Source organism: Nelumbo nucifera, chromosome 1 (assembly GCF_055504915.1).
Source record: "Nelumbo nucifera cultivar China Antique chromosome 1, China Antique-T2T, whole genome shotgun sequence".
Lineage (NCBI taxonomy): Eukaryota > Viridiplantae > Streptophyta > Magnoliopsida > Proteales > Nelumbonaceae > Nelumbo > Nelumbo nucifera.
The window spans coordinates 8,057,840-8,072,996 of record NC_142649.1 but is presented as its reverse complement, the minus strand read 5'-3'; the positions used below and the strand labels follow the sequence as shown (position 1 = coordinate 8,072,996).

At 39.9% G+C, this 15,157-nt stretch overlaps 1 protein-coding gene across 3 annotated transcripts in view; it reads right to left on the bottom strand.

The window, feature by feature from the left end:
* Positions 1 to 1,108: 1,108 nt before the first annotated feature.
* BGLU42 (beta glucosidase 42) overlaps positions 1,109 to 15,157 on the bottom strand; it is a 77,065-nt gene continuing 63,016 nt past the window's right edge. For all 3 annotated transcript variants that reach the window (XM_019195911.2, XM_010244188.3, XM_088901667.1), the window contains 5 exons: positions 9,527 to 9,741; positions 9,405 to 9,439; positions 9,207 to 9,309; positions 7,994 to 8,102; positions 1,109 to 1,718 (listed from right to left, as the gene is read on the bottom strand). In XM_019195911.2, the coding sequence (XP_019051456.1) occupies positions 1,523 to 1,718; positions 7,994 to 8,102; positions 9,207 to 9,309; positions 9,405 to 9,439; positions 9,527 to 9,741 (658 nt within the window). In that variant the 3' untranslated portion in view covers positions 1,109 to 1,522. The remainder of the gene's footprint in view (positions 1,719 to 7,993; positions 8,103 to 9,206; positions 9,310 to 9,404; positions 9,440 to 9,526; positions 9,742 to 15,157) is intronic.

Below are 15,157 nucleotides of genomic sequence, written 5' to 3'. Positions count from 1 at the left end.
AAGTAAAATAAGTGTGTAAGGGCAAATCTAACATTTTGAATTATGTAGAAAGATTCCCTAATGAGTAGTAAGGGCAATTTTATAAATTCCAAGTCGTTACTAACACATTGACAGAGAAGAGGTAACTGCAGGTTATTTTAGAACTACAGGGAAGGTTTTTGTTAAAGTAAAAGCATCAGGGAGGTTTTTATATTATACTTTGCACCCTTGCTTTAAATTCAAGACAACCGGTGATTTGCTTTATGATGGTGTTTGGCATTGATGTAGCTTTTCGGAGCAACAGTGCCAGTTCAGCAAATGCCAAAAAGTTATTTGATTGAACCATTTGTCAGATAAATGGCTCTCTCAAAACTTGAGAGACGCTTATAAAAAAACGCCAAATCTGATGCTTTTCATTTTCCAGACTCTTTTTCACTGTTTGGTTTATATGACGCCTAATGGCGTTGAGGTGTAAATGCCATCGATACCAAAAAACCGTAATGTTAGCATCTACTGCAACATGGTGCAAAATTCTTGTGACCACCCACATGAACGCCCTAGAGATCCACCAGAGTTTGTATGGCCATGGTCACAGCAAATATGAGCTCTTGCCTTTTGGTTGGATTTCTAGTTTGTAACTTCCCAATAAAACAGACATGATCCCCCATTTATTTTAAATTCAGAACTCCAAGTGGGGCTGCATAAGCTAACATTTTAAAAAATAGGATATACAGCTTGTACCTGATAGATTAAGGGGCCGTATAAGTCTTTTTAAGATCTTCTGATAGATCTGACAGTCAAAAGATATTGAGCTTTTGCATCAAGATCTGAACAGCCTGAAGCCCATTTGTATGTTTTTATGCACATCTTTCCGTGCAAAGATGAATAGAAAAATGTAAAATCTCCATTTGAATCTTTCTGAAAATCGCCCGTTTTGGACTTGCATCTTTTTTGCACATGGGCTTTTGGCGGCTAAATTTACTACAAACCAAGTGGTAAAAGACCGAATTGCAGTCTGCCAAGCTTGTAAATAGCCAACAGACCACGTAGAGAAACACATCAAACTGAGCCTTAAGAATGATAGACACAAGATATCAGAACATTTCAGCAATTGAATTCGATTAGATAATTATGAAAATGGGATTGCTTTATTCAGAATCTGATATCCATCCAAGTACGGCATTATAGTTTAACTTGCTCCTTGGGACCAAAAGAGACCAGACTCTCCATAAATAAAAGGATTGCACTTTGACATCATTCAGACCTCTATAAGCACACAAACCTCTTAATTATATATTCGTTTTAGTCCCTTGATTTGTTAAATATCTATTGTTCAATCAAGTCTGATTTTCTACACTAAATCTCGTTTACAGAACCCATTAATTTCTGTAGTAACAATGATAAAAGCAGGAAGACCAGCTCTAGTGGATAGAAACTAGAAGATTTTGGGCTTCTTCCATCCTAGAACAAAGCTTCTTTATCTCACACGTAGCCTTCAGATAGTGCTTTAGTTTGAGGAACATTATAATGTTAAAATTCAATATCAATCTACCTTTCCATGCTTACCTTCACCGGTTCTCAAGAAGCGAGAGAACCAAAGGGCTGAAGATTTGGGGTGCCTAGAAAGCCCGTTCTTGTAATCCACATAGACCAATCCAAAACGCTTTGTATATCCTTGAGCCCATTCAAAGTTGTCCAAAAGGGACCATGCAAAATACCCTCTCACATCTACTCCATCCCTGTCCATGCATACATATGTGTTATATGTATGATAATCCAATTTCTTATCCTTTGTAGGAAAGTAAGAGACTGGGAAGATATTTCATGATATTCTCATATAAAATAGACTTGCAGAAGACATTACACACTTGAATATCTTAATCTATTGTTCATTTTTTATCAAAAGCAGATTTAATTTTATCAAGATAAAGCATGAAATGAAATAAACTTACCAAAAAGATAAAGCATGAAATAAATGCATTATGTAATTTGAAGAGCTATACTCGAAGTAGCAAGGAAGAGAAGAGAACCACAGAACTGAAGAGAATGTCGAACTGTACTATCCAGTCGACCAGTCCTTTATTTATAGATGAATATAGTACAAGGTACAAGAAATTACTGGGATGCCCCTGATTAGTGATGGGACACCCAGATGACTTAAATCATAACAGGATTAGGCCCATTAACACAAGCCCAGTTACAAGATAAGTTAAACATAAGAATGGGCTAATAAGAACTCTTATCAGCCGAACATCACTCTAACATTCTAACACTCCCCCTCAAGCTAAGCATGAATATCAATCATGTTTAGCTTGCCAAGTATGTCCCTGAACTTCGTTGATGCCAGCCCTTTAGTTAATACATCTGCAATCTGCATCTCTGATGGAGTATAAGGCACACAGAGTTCTCCTGAAATAATTCTCTCTCTGACAAAGTGTCGATCAATTTCAATATGTTTTGTCCTGTCATGCTGCACAGGATTGTTGGCAATGTTGATAGCAACTTTATTATTACAATACAGCTTGAGAGGACCCTCAGTCTTGATACCAAGCTCATTAAGGAGAGTCCTGAGCCATAAGAGTTCAGCAACCCCGTGTGCCATAGCCCGGTATTCTGCTTCTGCACTTGATCTAGCCACAACATTCTGCTCCTTACTACGCCATGTGACTAGGTTTCCTCCCAAGAATGTACAGTAACCTGAGGTTGATTTTCTGTCTCCAACGGACCCAGCCCAATCAGCATCAGTGTAGGCTTCAATTTCAAGTCTGCTGTTTTTTCTGAATAGAATTCCTTTCCCTGGGCAAGTCTTCAAGTATCTGAGGATTCTTTCCACTGCTCTCATATGAGGGGTCTTTGGTGAGTGCATGAATTGGCTGACAACATTCACTGCATAGGCAATGTCTGGCCGAGTAAGGGATAAGTATATCAGTTTTCCTACCAACTTTTGGTACCTTTCCTTATCACAGTATTCCTCACCCATTGATTCTTGTAATCCATGGCTTGGTTCTAATGGAGTGTCTGCTGGCCTGCACCCCATCATGCCTGTTTCCTCTAGGAGATCTAGCACATACTTTGTTTGACATATGTAGATTCCTTCTCTTGATCTAGCAACTTCAATTCCAAGAAAGTATCTCAGATTTCCCAGGTCTTTGATCTCAAATTCTGAAGCTAAGAACTCCTTCAGCCTCTTCATCTCTTTCACATCATTTCCAGTAATCACCATATCATCCACATACACAATGAGTGCTGTAAGTTTGTCATCCTGTCTCCTTGTAAACAATGTATGATCTGCACTGCTCTGAGTGTACCCTGCTTTCTTCATGGCCAAACAAAGTCTCTCAAACCATGCCCGGGGAGATTGCTTCAAACCATATAATGCTTTCCTTAGTTTACATACCTTCTTTCCAACATCATATCCAGGTGGGGGTTCCATGAATACCTCTTCATGAAGATCACCATTTAGGAAGGCATTCTTCACATCCAGCTGATGAAGTTCCCAAGAGAATTTTGCTGCTAGTGACAGTAGAACCCTGATTGTGTTGAGCTTTGCTACTGGGGCAAAGGTTTCCTTGTAGTCAATTCCTTCCTTTTGTGTAAATCCCTTTGCCACAAGTCTGGCCTTGTACCTCTCAATTGACCCATCTTCCCTGTGCTTTACTGTGAATACCCACTTGCACCCAACAGTGCCTTTCCCTTCCGGCAGGTCCACCAATTCCCATGTCCTTGCTTTCATTAGGGCTTTCATCTCCTCATTCATGGCTTCTTTCCACCTTGGATCAGATGCCGCCTCTGAATACCTGGAAGGGACACATACAGAGGAAAGAGCAGACACAAAGGAATGATAGGCAGGGGATAAGTGTGAGTAAGAAACATAATCGGCTATGGGATGTCGAGTGGTACAAGAACGAACAGGCTTACGGAGAGCAATAGGAAGATCCAAATCTGAATTGAGTGAATCAGAATTACCTTAGATTGCAAAGACAGATTGATCTGATTTCAACTGGTTGCAATCATGATTATGAGGGGCCTTCTTCCTTCTACTGTATGTAAGTATCTCTTTCTCTTGTTTACTGGAACCTTCAGAAGCATCAGCCGAATCTGGAGAAGCAACTGGCACAGTGGAAGTCTCACTAAGTTGACCCGGAATGTTATAGCTAGTAGTAGTGGAAGGTAATGAAATGGGAACAAAAAAGAAGGGAGAATGAGAATCCTCTTCCAACCCACTACTCTCCCCCTGAAGAGGATTCTGAGAAGACTGGAAATAGGGTTGAGACTCAAAAAAGACTACATCCCTGGTGACATATTTTTTCTTGGAGACAGGATCATAACACTTATACCCCTTCTGCGTAGGAGAGTACCCCCAAAATATTCCCTTTGTAGCCTTGGGATCCAGTTTGGTCTTCTTTGGATCTTTCACATGTATGAAGCATGTACAACCAAAAACCCGCGGAGGAAGAGGAAATTCTGGAAGAGTGGGACACAAAACACTGAAAGGGGTCTTCATACCCAGTACCTTAGATGGCATCCGATTTATCAAGTATGATGCAATGAGAACAGCTTGAGACCAATATTGCTTGGGCACATTGTGATGGAAAAGAAGGGCTCGAGCTGTCTCCAATAGATGCCTGTTCTTGCGCTCAGCGACCCCATTTTGCTGAGGGGTGTAAGCACATGATGATTGATGTAACATGCCTGCATCTTCCATGAATGAGTTCAGGGATCTTTCAAAGTATTCAGCTGCATTGTCTGAACGGAATTGCTTGATCTTTTTATCAAATTGTGTTTCAACCATCTTGCAAAACATCATAGTTATCCGGGGAACTTCTTCACGTCCTTTCAACAGATAAATCCAAGTGCACCAAGAATAATGGTCAATAAAACTGATAAAGTAACGAAAGCCATCAATGGAAACAATGGGTGAAGGACCCCAAACATCAGAATGAACCAAATCAAAAGGGGCTTGAATTTCATTACTAGAAATTGGATACATTGATCTACATTGTTTTGACATTTGACACACATCACAAATTAAACTCTGACTCGGAATGCCCTTACATAATTCGGGAAACAATATTGCTAAGGAAGAAAAGGATAAATGACCTAGCCTAGCATGCCACAAGTGCAGCCTAGCTATTGACTCCACACTTTCTGGACTAATAGTAGAAGCTTGCAAGGCTGAGCTGACATCTTCATCAAAATAGTAGAGGCCCCCATACTCATGACCACTCCCAATCGTTCTCCTCGTCAATCTGTCCTGGAAGACACAATGAGAAGGAAAGAAATTTATACTGCAGTTCAAGTTTTTTGTAAGCTTTGAAACAGACAACAGATTTGAGGTAAGACTAGGAACATGTAGGACTGATTTAAGAGAGAGATCCTTGCTTAGGTCAACCACCCCCTTTCCAGAGATGGTGGAGAGGGACCCATTAGCTACTCTCATCTTATCCTGGCCAGACAACAAATGATATGTGGAGAATAAGGAGGGCATATGTGTCATATGGTCGTGGCTCCGGAATCAATCACCCAAGAGGTAGAATTAATGGAACTAGATGCACTAAATGCAGAGGCTGTACCTGATTTGGCAAGAGAGGTGGAAGCTAAAGAATTGTTCTTCAGACGGGCTAATGCCCGACTGAGTACCTCTACCTCACTAGCTGTGAAGCCCAAAGTACTTGGTCCAGAGGAGTCGGCAGCCTGCCTTGCGGTGGAAGATGACACTGTCTGAATACTCTGTGAGTTGTCACTACTGTTGTTGGTGGCAAGATTCCCACTTACTGTATGGCCCTTATGTTGCCTTTTGTCCTTTCTCAGAGTAGCTGGCTTCAGATGAGGGTACAGGACCCAACATTTCTCCTTTGTGTGTTTCTCACCACCACAATGTGTACACTTGAGGGACTTCTTGTCTGAAAATCTATTCCCCTTAGTGGAGACTAAGGCTGAATGTTCTCCAGGTAGTTCTGTTGACTGTGTCTGGGAGTCAACTTGCATCTCCTTTCTCCTTATTTCTTCATTCCTCACCAGGTAGTAGACATGGTGAAGCTCAGGTAATTCATCTCTCCCTAGAATCTGTGACCTTATACCTTCATATACAGGGTCAAGACCCGCCAGAAACTTGAAGGCGCTCTGCCCTCCTCAATCTGCTTATCATGCCTCCCCTTATCATTAGCATTTTCCCAATCCAAAATCAAATGGTGGTCAAGCTCTTCCCAGAGGCCTTCTAGTGTTGCAAAGTAGGTTACCACGGACACGTCTCCTTGCCTTAGGGCTGCAATGTCTTGGTTCAGCCTGTAGATTCTAGCATTGTTCTTTTTCTGGCCATATGTCTTAGATACTTTCTCCCAAATTTTAGCAGCTGTGGGGAAGTGATGAACAGTTCTGGCCACCCTAGGAGTCATAGAGGCCAGCAACCAAGACATTACTGTGGCATTTTCCTTGCGCCACACGGTGTATTCAGGACTGCCAATTTCTGGTTGTTTCTTGTCTCCATCCAAATAGCCTGTGAGCTCACGAGAGGTAATGAACAACATTGCTGAGACAGACCACTCTTTGAAGTTATACTCATCTAGCAGCACACTTGTAATCTGCAAGCTGTGCAGATTAGGGTTTTCCAAGTTTGAGGACCTTGTAACAGGTCTTTTATCTCTAGAGGAAACTTCACCGGATAGTGAGGACATCCTGACTTCAGTCCAAGAGTTGTTCACAGTGCTGTAGGTGGTTCTGTTTAGGACTGGCCGAAGTGGTCACAGTGGTCACAGTGCTGGTAGAAGTGTTCACAGTTCAGGTACTGTGCAATGCTGTTTAGGACTGGCCGAAGTAGCAAGTACAGGGCTGTAACTGAACCAGTTCACAGTGCTAGTAACTGAAGTTACTTCAGTTAGGGCTTGTTCTGCAACCTGAAATAACTGTGCAGTGCAGTAACTGAAGTTCACAAAGTAGGACTGATAACTGACCTAAAGAGAATCTGTAACTGAAGTTACCACAGTTCTGCCCAAGTCTTGCTGGGGCACGAAGCTGCAACTATAGAGAAGGCTAAGTCTTTACCACTTGTTCTGCGCAAGTCTTGCTGGAGCACGAAGCTGCAACTGTAGAGGAAGCTCTCCCCCTTTCGGCTAGTGCTAGGACTGCTGAAATCAGTCCTCAACTAGGTCTGTCCTATACAGACCTCTCTTAGTAGCCCAATAGCTACTATTTGCTGGAGATAATCTAGTAGGACATCTACTTCTGGGTCTTACTTCACTTGAGTCCTACAACCAAGAGAAACCCTAGGTTCGAACTTGCTTTACTCTCTTACACTCCTAGGTCTTCACTGCAGCAACCCAGAAAAGGAAGAGAGAAGATGAAAAGACAGCAAGAGAAGAGAGTGCGCCTGCTGAAACCAGGAAGGAGCTAATGCTCTGATACCATGTAATCTGAAGAGCTATACTCGAAGTAGCAAAGAAGAGAAGAGAACCACAGAACTGAAGAGAATGTCGAACTGTACTATCCAGTCGACCAGTCCTTTATTTATAGATGAATATAGTACAAGGTACAAGAAATTACTGGGATGCCCCTGATTAGTGATGGGACACCCAGATGACTTAAATCATTAAACAGGATTAGGCCCATTAACACAAGCCCAGTTACAAGATAAGTTAAACATAAGAATGGGCTAATAAGAACTCTTATCAGCCGAACATCACTCTAACATTCTAACACATTATACAATGTCCTCAAAAGAAAGTGGACCAAAATCTGTGCCTCTAAAATCAGGCATAATTACATAGATTAATCAGTTAGGGAAACACTGGATTGACTGCATGTTTGATCCACATATCAGCTATATCCCCACCTTGTATTGTTGGTTTTCAGAACAAACACTAGCTACTCAGTTTTAATTTTTTTAGCACGAATCTTACTTATAAAAATCGGCTTATTTTGCAAGCGTGGCTGTTTTGGAGCAAGTTTTTATCCAGGAATACAGGGTGGTGAATGGAACTTAGAGATTCCTTTCAAGATTCAAACAAGTCTTTTTTACCTGATTGATTGAGCTACTGCATCAAGGTATCCCTTATAATAACCAAGTCTTTTTTTGTCATCTAGCACTTCATGGAGTGGAGATGTTTCACTGTCTTCATCATCCATTCCTGTAAATTGAGACAATATAAATCTTCAGAAATATAAGAATTCCCATTCAAATAATACCTTCAGCTTTTATGCATAACCATGACTAGATTTTTCTAGTAACTCCTCTTCAGCTATTTAAATCATCATACAGTGATAAGAACCTATATTTGATGTAAAAAAAGAGCCAAAAAACCAAAGGAATAAACTTAGTCAAAGATCGTATTATGACAAGGGCAACTTAGTGGCTGAAAACATTAAACCTCTTTGATACCTACTCCTTTGATGACCTATGGAGGAGCTGGTTAGCAGTGGCTAATACTTCTACCAGGAAGAACAGACATGGTAGAATGGATGCCACCTGGGGAGGAGTTCATTAAGCTGAACTTTGAGGGAATAGCCAAAGTAACCCTGGACCTTCGGGCATAGGAGGAATACTGAGAAACAAAGACAGTAGCATTATATCTTTGTATTCAGGTCCTCAGGGTTTGGGAGACTCTTTAAGAGCTGAATTACTTGCTTCTGTACATGTAATCCAGCTTGCAAACCAGCTAGGAATAGAGCATTTGCTTATTGAAGAGGACTCCCAAGTGATCTGTGATCTGGGGCTATAGAGAGCTCCTTAAAAAGGTTAAATGGCTAAAAAGGAATATGACAATTAGAGTTCAGTGGGTAGGCAGATCAGAAAACTCAATGGCTGCCTCACTTGCAAAATAGGGGGTTTCTCGGGCTTCTTTATTTTGGGCTACTTTGTAATTTTATTTGAACTTATAATTCTGTGACCAATCTTAAAGGAAAGGTCACATCTCATGCCTTTCCCCGGGTTGCCTGTAACTCTCATTTGCTGGATTAATAAAATTTTACTCATTATCAAAAAAAAAGAAAACCTAGTCAAAGATGACCTCTGTACAAGATCAGCATAGTGAAAAATATAAACAGTATAAAAATGGACTCACCACTGGATAGTCTGGATAAATCTTTATTCTTGTTTAGCATTATGTGTCTTGTACAAAATTCAGATTGATGAAAAAATGCATAAATAGTGATAGAAAATGGCATAATCCACAAGAATTATGGAAAAAATACATCCTTGCATTTCCTTCAACTAAAAGGTTGTATGTGCTCACCATTCTCAGTAATATATATAGGGGTATTGCGGTATCTCTGAGATATGTAATTGAGAACTTTCCGGAAGCCCCAAGGAACTATGTAGAGCCACTCTGATGCCGCCTGATAGATAGAAAATCTGTCAATTAATTGAAAGAAGCTAAATAGGTTGTTCTGTTTGCTAATTTGTGTGTGTTAGAGAAGTTGATGATCCATACCCTTTCTCCAATTCTCTCTCCATTTGGCCATTCAACTGAGGATAACCAATGGCTAAATAACATGAGACACTCTTATATATACAAGTAAAAAGGGTAATGTTCTAAAGGCAGACAAACATTACCAATTCTTTCAATCTGTTGTACTTGATAGTAACCATTAACTTCAGGGCTCTTAGACACGTGAGCTATAAATCTTGATGTATAGTGATTAAGACCCAAAAAGTCAACTGAATTCTTCAACAATTCTTTATCTTCCTCTGAGAATTTTGGAATCTGATCTCCAAGTTTCTCACGCATAACTTCAGGATAGTCTCCATAGAATATTGGATCTAAGAACCTTCAACCAAGAAGGTGAAAAAAAAAAATTAGTAATGAGATTCCAGAAAACCATAGAACTCAGAATTCTAAGATCGAATGAGATTCCCCAAATGATAGAACCGTCCTCTCTAAATCATTAGAAGAGGTAATTGATTGACAACTAAGAAGAAAAAAACATTATAATTGATGGAAATCTGTTTTATTCCTTATTTATTTTTTTGCTTAGAAAAAAGAAATTTTTCATTAGTAAATGAAAAGGGAATATGATGATGAATAGCCCAAAACAAGGCTGGACAACACAGAAGCAACAAGAACCTAAGAACTATGCTGCTACCCATTTCTTCTTCTCTAACCTCGGTTCAATACCTTCATGGTATCAAAGCAACTAAATCTGCCCTAGATCATGCCTGTTTCTTCTTTCTTTCTTTCTCTCCTCTTCTCTTCATCTTTTGTTCTATTCTCTTTTTGTTTGCTATTTTTCTTGAAACCCTAGCTCTAGTCGTGGTTAACTAGGTTTCTCTTTTATCTCTAGGGTTCTGCTTTGTACCTAATCAAGCAAGAATAGCAGTAAGCCAGGAAGGCAAGTGAAGCCTCTTGTACTCCTCATGGGTGATAGAAACTAACTCCTTGTCCTTACCAACTCCTGAAGTAGGCACCTTCTAAGTAGAAACAACGTTACCAACATCATCCTTCACCACCACACACTTGGCCTAAGAACAAGGTGGGCCATGTAAATCATAGCAAAAGTTAACTATATGGCCTCCACATCCACAACGATAACACTGACGTATTTGACCACATCTGCTACCATTTTTTCCTTCCCTTCCACCTCCTCAACTACCTTTGAACCCTTGACCAACTCCTCTAGAAACACCTCTACCACCACTACCTCCTCTAGTAGTAGCCAATGCAAATCTTTCATAGATAGGAGCGTACTCACTATGTGAGGTGGATGCTCTCTAGAGATAGAACACTTTAGAAAGAGATTGAAGGTCACTATTGCCTAAAATTTGAGCCCTCACCAATTCAAATTCAGCATTCAACCTTGACAAGAATCTAGCAACATCCAAGTGTTTCCTCTGTTCCTGTTGTACTGTCAAGTCTATAGATAGGGTTGATAAACATTCAGTTTCTTCCTTAAATAATTTAAGGCTGCATAATATTCCTCTATACTTTTATCACCTTGTTGAAGCGAGAAATAGTCTTGATACAACTAGTAAATCCTTATAACATTGTCTTGCCCAAAGTACAGTTGTTTGTCATGTTTCCAGATCTCCTTAGTAGTGTCCAAAAACATAAGATTAACACTAATGTGGTTCTTCATACTATTCCATAGGGATGCCATAATTTGTGCATTCTCTTGCACCCACTCATTGTACCCTTCTGACACACTCCTAGGCTGATCTTCTTTAATATATTTTACCTCACCCCTTCCAATCAAGGATAGTTTAACTGAATTAGCCCATGGTACATAATTCGTACCATTAAGCTTCACTGTAGTCAACTGAGTGCTCATAAAGTTGAATTGTACTACAACTGTAGACTTAGCGTTATTGGTTCATGAAACCATATGTTTAAAACGAAATCAGGTTGTTATTCCAGCAATTGACAACAGTCACAGGAGGGTTCCTCTGGATGCTCGACACACTAACTTCTAGCACAAAGAGCACCAAAAAGAAGAAACGTTCACTCACTTACCTGACTCCCTAAACAACTTTGAGTACACATTAATTTGCTGTTGCTACTTCATTAAACTTCATTTATTCATCACATACTTGCAACCAACTATATAACCAATAGAAACATCACAAGTTTACAACCGTCTCTCTTCAAATTATCAAGTAGAGGGATCTCAGAAGAATGCCCTAAACTCACAAACTGCTGTAACCTGAGGCATAAAAGCCTCTTTCCATATACGGCGATCAGTCCTTTCTGGTCGTTTTCCCTCCTTGAAGATAGAAGAGGTCCTTTCACTTCTAGAGCAAACTAGATGTTAAAGTCTAACTAAATTAGTCTAAATCGATCACTCTGATACCATGTGATCTTTCAATGTAAACTAAAAAACAGCAAGGAAAAGGTGAAGAGAACAGTAGTTGGTCAAGAGAAGGAAAAAGAAAAGAAAAAGGGTTTACAATGGTGAAGAGCCAACATCCTTTCTCTTCACTATTGACCTGTGCTTATTTTATTTCTAATATGATAGAAAATTACATCTATACCCTTGATAAATAACTACATAACAACAAGACTAAACTGAGATGCAGAAATACTATAATACCCCTGCCTACTAGACTTTAACACCAGGTATGTATAAAGGCCATAGCTCAACCTGACTGGAGAGATGCTTTATTGTATGAGATGAGTGCCTTAATAAAAAACCATGTGACCCGAACTAAGAACAAGAGAGAGAGCAGATTTAGGGGTGTCAAGAATAGTCGAGCCTTGCCCCAAAGAGCCCCTTTTATATTAAAAGATATGTACAGTTACAAGAATGCCCTTATAGGGCTGAAAGATAAAAAGAACAAATAAAATAATAAGAACACTGTACAACAAGGGATATACTAATAATGTCCATCAAGATATATTTTCACACTCCCCCTCAAACTGATGCGTAGACATCAGAATCAGTTTGCCCATAAGAACAAGGTGTCGACTCTTAGTCATGGCCTTGGTGAAGATGTCGGCAATCTGCATGTGAAAGGCTACATGAGGAAGAGATATAGAGCCAACAATTAAAAGGTCTCTATTAAAGTGACAGTCCACCTCGATATGTTTAGTCCTCTCATGGAAGACAGGATTATATGCAATCTTGATAGCACTTGTGTTGTCAACATATAAAGGGATAGGAGTAGGAAGTTGAGTACCAAGATCCATGAAGAGAGACTTCAACCAAACAATCTCACTACAGGCAGAAGACATGGATCTATACTTAGCTTCAATAGAAGACTTAAAAGACAATTTGTTGTTTCTTACACTTCCAGGAGATGAGAGAGCCACCCATGAAGACGCACCACCCAGTAGTGGATCGGTGAGTGTCAGGACAACAAGCCCAATCTACATCAGCATAAACTCTCAAATGTATAGGTGATGAGGAAGAGAAAAACAATCCCTAAGAAGTTGTGTCTCTAACATAATGGATGATTCGGCAAACAACAGTCATATGAGGTTGACGAGGGGCAGAAACAAATTGACTTACGACCTGAACAACATGTGAAATATCAAGCCGAGTCATAGTGAGATAGATCAGAGAGCCAACAAGCTCACAATACAAAGTAGCATCAGGAAGAACTAGGCCTTCAAATTTAGACAACTTGACATTCAGCTCCAAAGGGGTATCAACATGTTTCTCATCAGTAATTCCAGCTAGTTTGACGAGATCAGTTAGGCATGTTTTTGCTAACAAATGAAATACCCTCGACTACTGCGATGGGCTTCCAAACCCAAGAAAGTAAGAGGGCCAGGTTCTTCATGTGCAAGGAGTTATGAAGTAAGGACTTCAACTCACAAATGCCATCATAATCATCCCCAGTTAAAAGAATGTCATCAACATACAACAGTAGAATACTAATACCCTAGGGCCTTCTCTTAACAAAGAGAGAGTATTCAGAGGAACTCTGGCTATACCCAGTTGCAACAACATCTCAAAAGCGCTCAAACCAAGCCCTGGGTGTTTGCTTTAGACCATATAGGGATTTATTTAGGCTACAAACACGTGAAGAATCACTACAATATCCAGTTGGAGGCTTCATGTAGACTGTCTCCTTCAGTTGACCATGAAGAAAAGCATTCTTCACGTCTAATTGGTAGATAGTCCAAGAATGAACAACAGATACGGCTAGAAGAACCCGAACCGTGGTGATCTTAGCAACTAGGGCAAAAGTTTCTTCATAATCAATCCCATATTCCTAACTGTATCCTTGGGCAACTAACCAAGCCTTATATCGATCAAGAGAACCACCTGATTTCAGTTTCATCATATAGACCCAACGACTTCCAACAATAGAAGCATCTGGAGGAGCAGACACAAGATCCCAAGTATCATTCTCATGGAGGACTTGAATTTTGGCATCCATGGCTTCTTTCCAATGAGGACTTCTAATGGCTTGCTGATAAGAACTAGGAATATCTGTGGAAGAAAGTATAGTAGAAAATGAGCTATGGCTTGAAGGAAAACCATAGCGATCAGGAGGTCAAGAAATACGAGTAGAACGATGAAGTGGAATAGAAGAACTACCATCTGAAATAGGAGGATCTTAGGGTGAAATGTCACAGGAGGTGCAGAAGGAGGATGCTCTAAACCAGGTGGAAGGAGGGTTGTAGGTGTAGGATCTGGGACACGTAACCGCTTGTGGGTGAAGACAAGAAAATCTCCCTCAGTAGAGGAAGTAGGAGTTTTATTTGAATCAAAGTCCTACAAAATAGAGATAGGAGCAGATAATCTAGCAATTCCAGCAAAGAAGGAAATATGTTCAAGAAGCACAACATTCCATGAAATCTGAATACAACGAATAGCAGTGTCATAACACAAGAATCCTTTGTGGTCAGGACTATATCCCACAAAGGCACACATAGCAAACCGAGTAGTTAATTTAGAACATTCACGAACAGGAAGATGTACAAAACAAAGACAACAAAAAACATGAAGACTAGAGAAATCTAGGGGATGACCAAAAAGTTTTTGGAAGGGAGAAGTGTTGCCAAGAACAAAAGAAGGAAGATAGTTAATCAAATACACAGTTGTACTAGCTGCTTCTACCCAAAATGAAGTTGGAGCATGGGATTCCTGTAGTAATGTCCGCACAAAACTGAGGATATGTCCATTCTTCCGTTCATCTACACCATTCTGTTGGGGAGTGTCTGGACAACTATGTTGAGATTGAATTCCATAACTCCTTAAGTAGGCATGAAAGCCTCCGTCTTTATATTCTCCCCCTGAATCTAAATGAAGGATACTCACATTACACTTGAAGCGAGTTTGCACCATAGTATGGAATAATTTAAATGTCACAAAGACCTCTGATTTGTGCCATAGAAAATAAATCCAAGTGTATCTGGTACAATTATCTATAAACAATACAAAGCATTTGCATCTCAATTGTGAAGTAATAAAAGCATACCAAGCATCACTATGTATTATCTCAAAAGGTTTAGTGGCATGCTCAAACAAGCAGTGCAAGAAACACCAAAAGTATGAATAGGAGGAATTTTATTCTTGATTAAACCAAAATCAAGCAAAAATTCAATTTTTGAGAATATGGATGACCCAATCATTTATGCCATAAATCCCAAACATTATTTCTATGACTCAATAGAGAATCAGACATAGAAGAACTAAGATAAGCCGAGGATGCTCCTAATTGAGACTTCTCGAACTCTAGCACAAACAGATGGCCCAGCCTATGCCCCTTCCCTTTTACCTTCCTAGTCCTATATCAAGC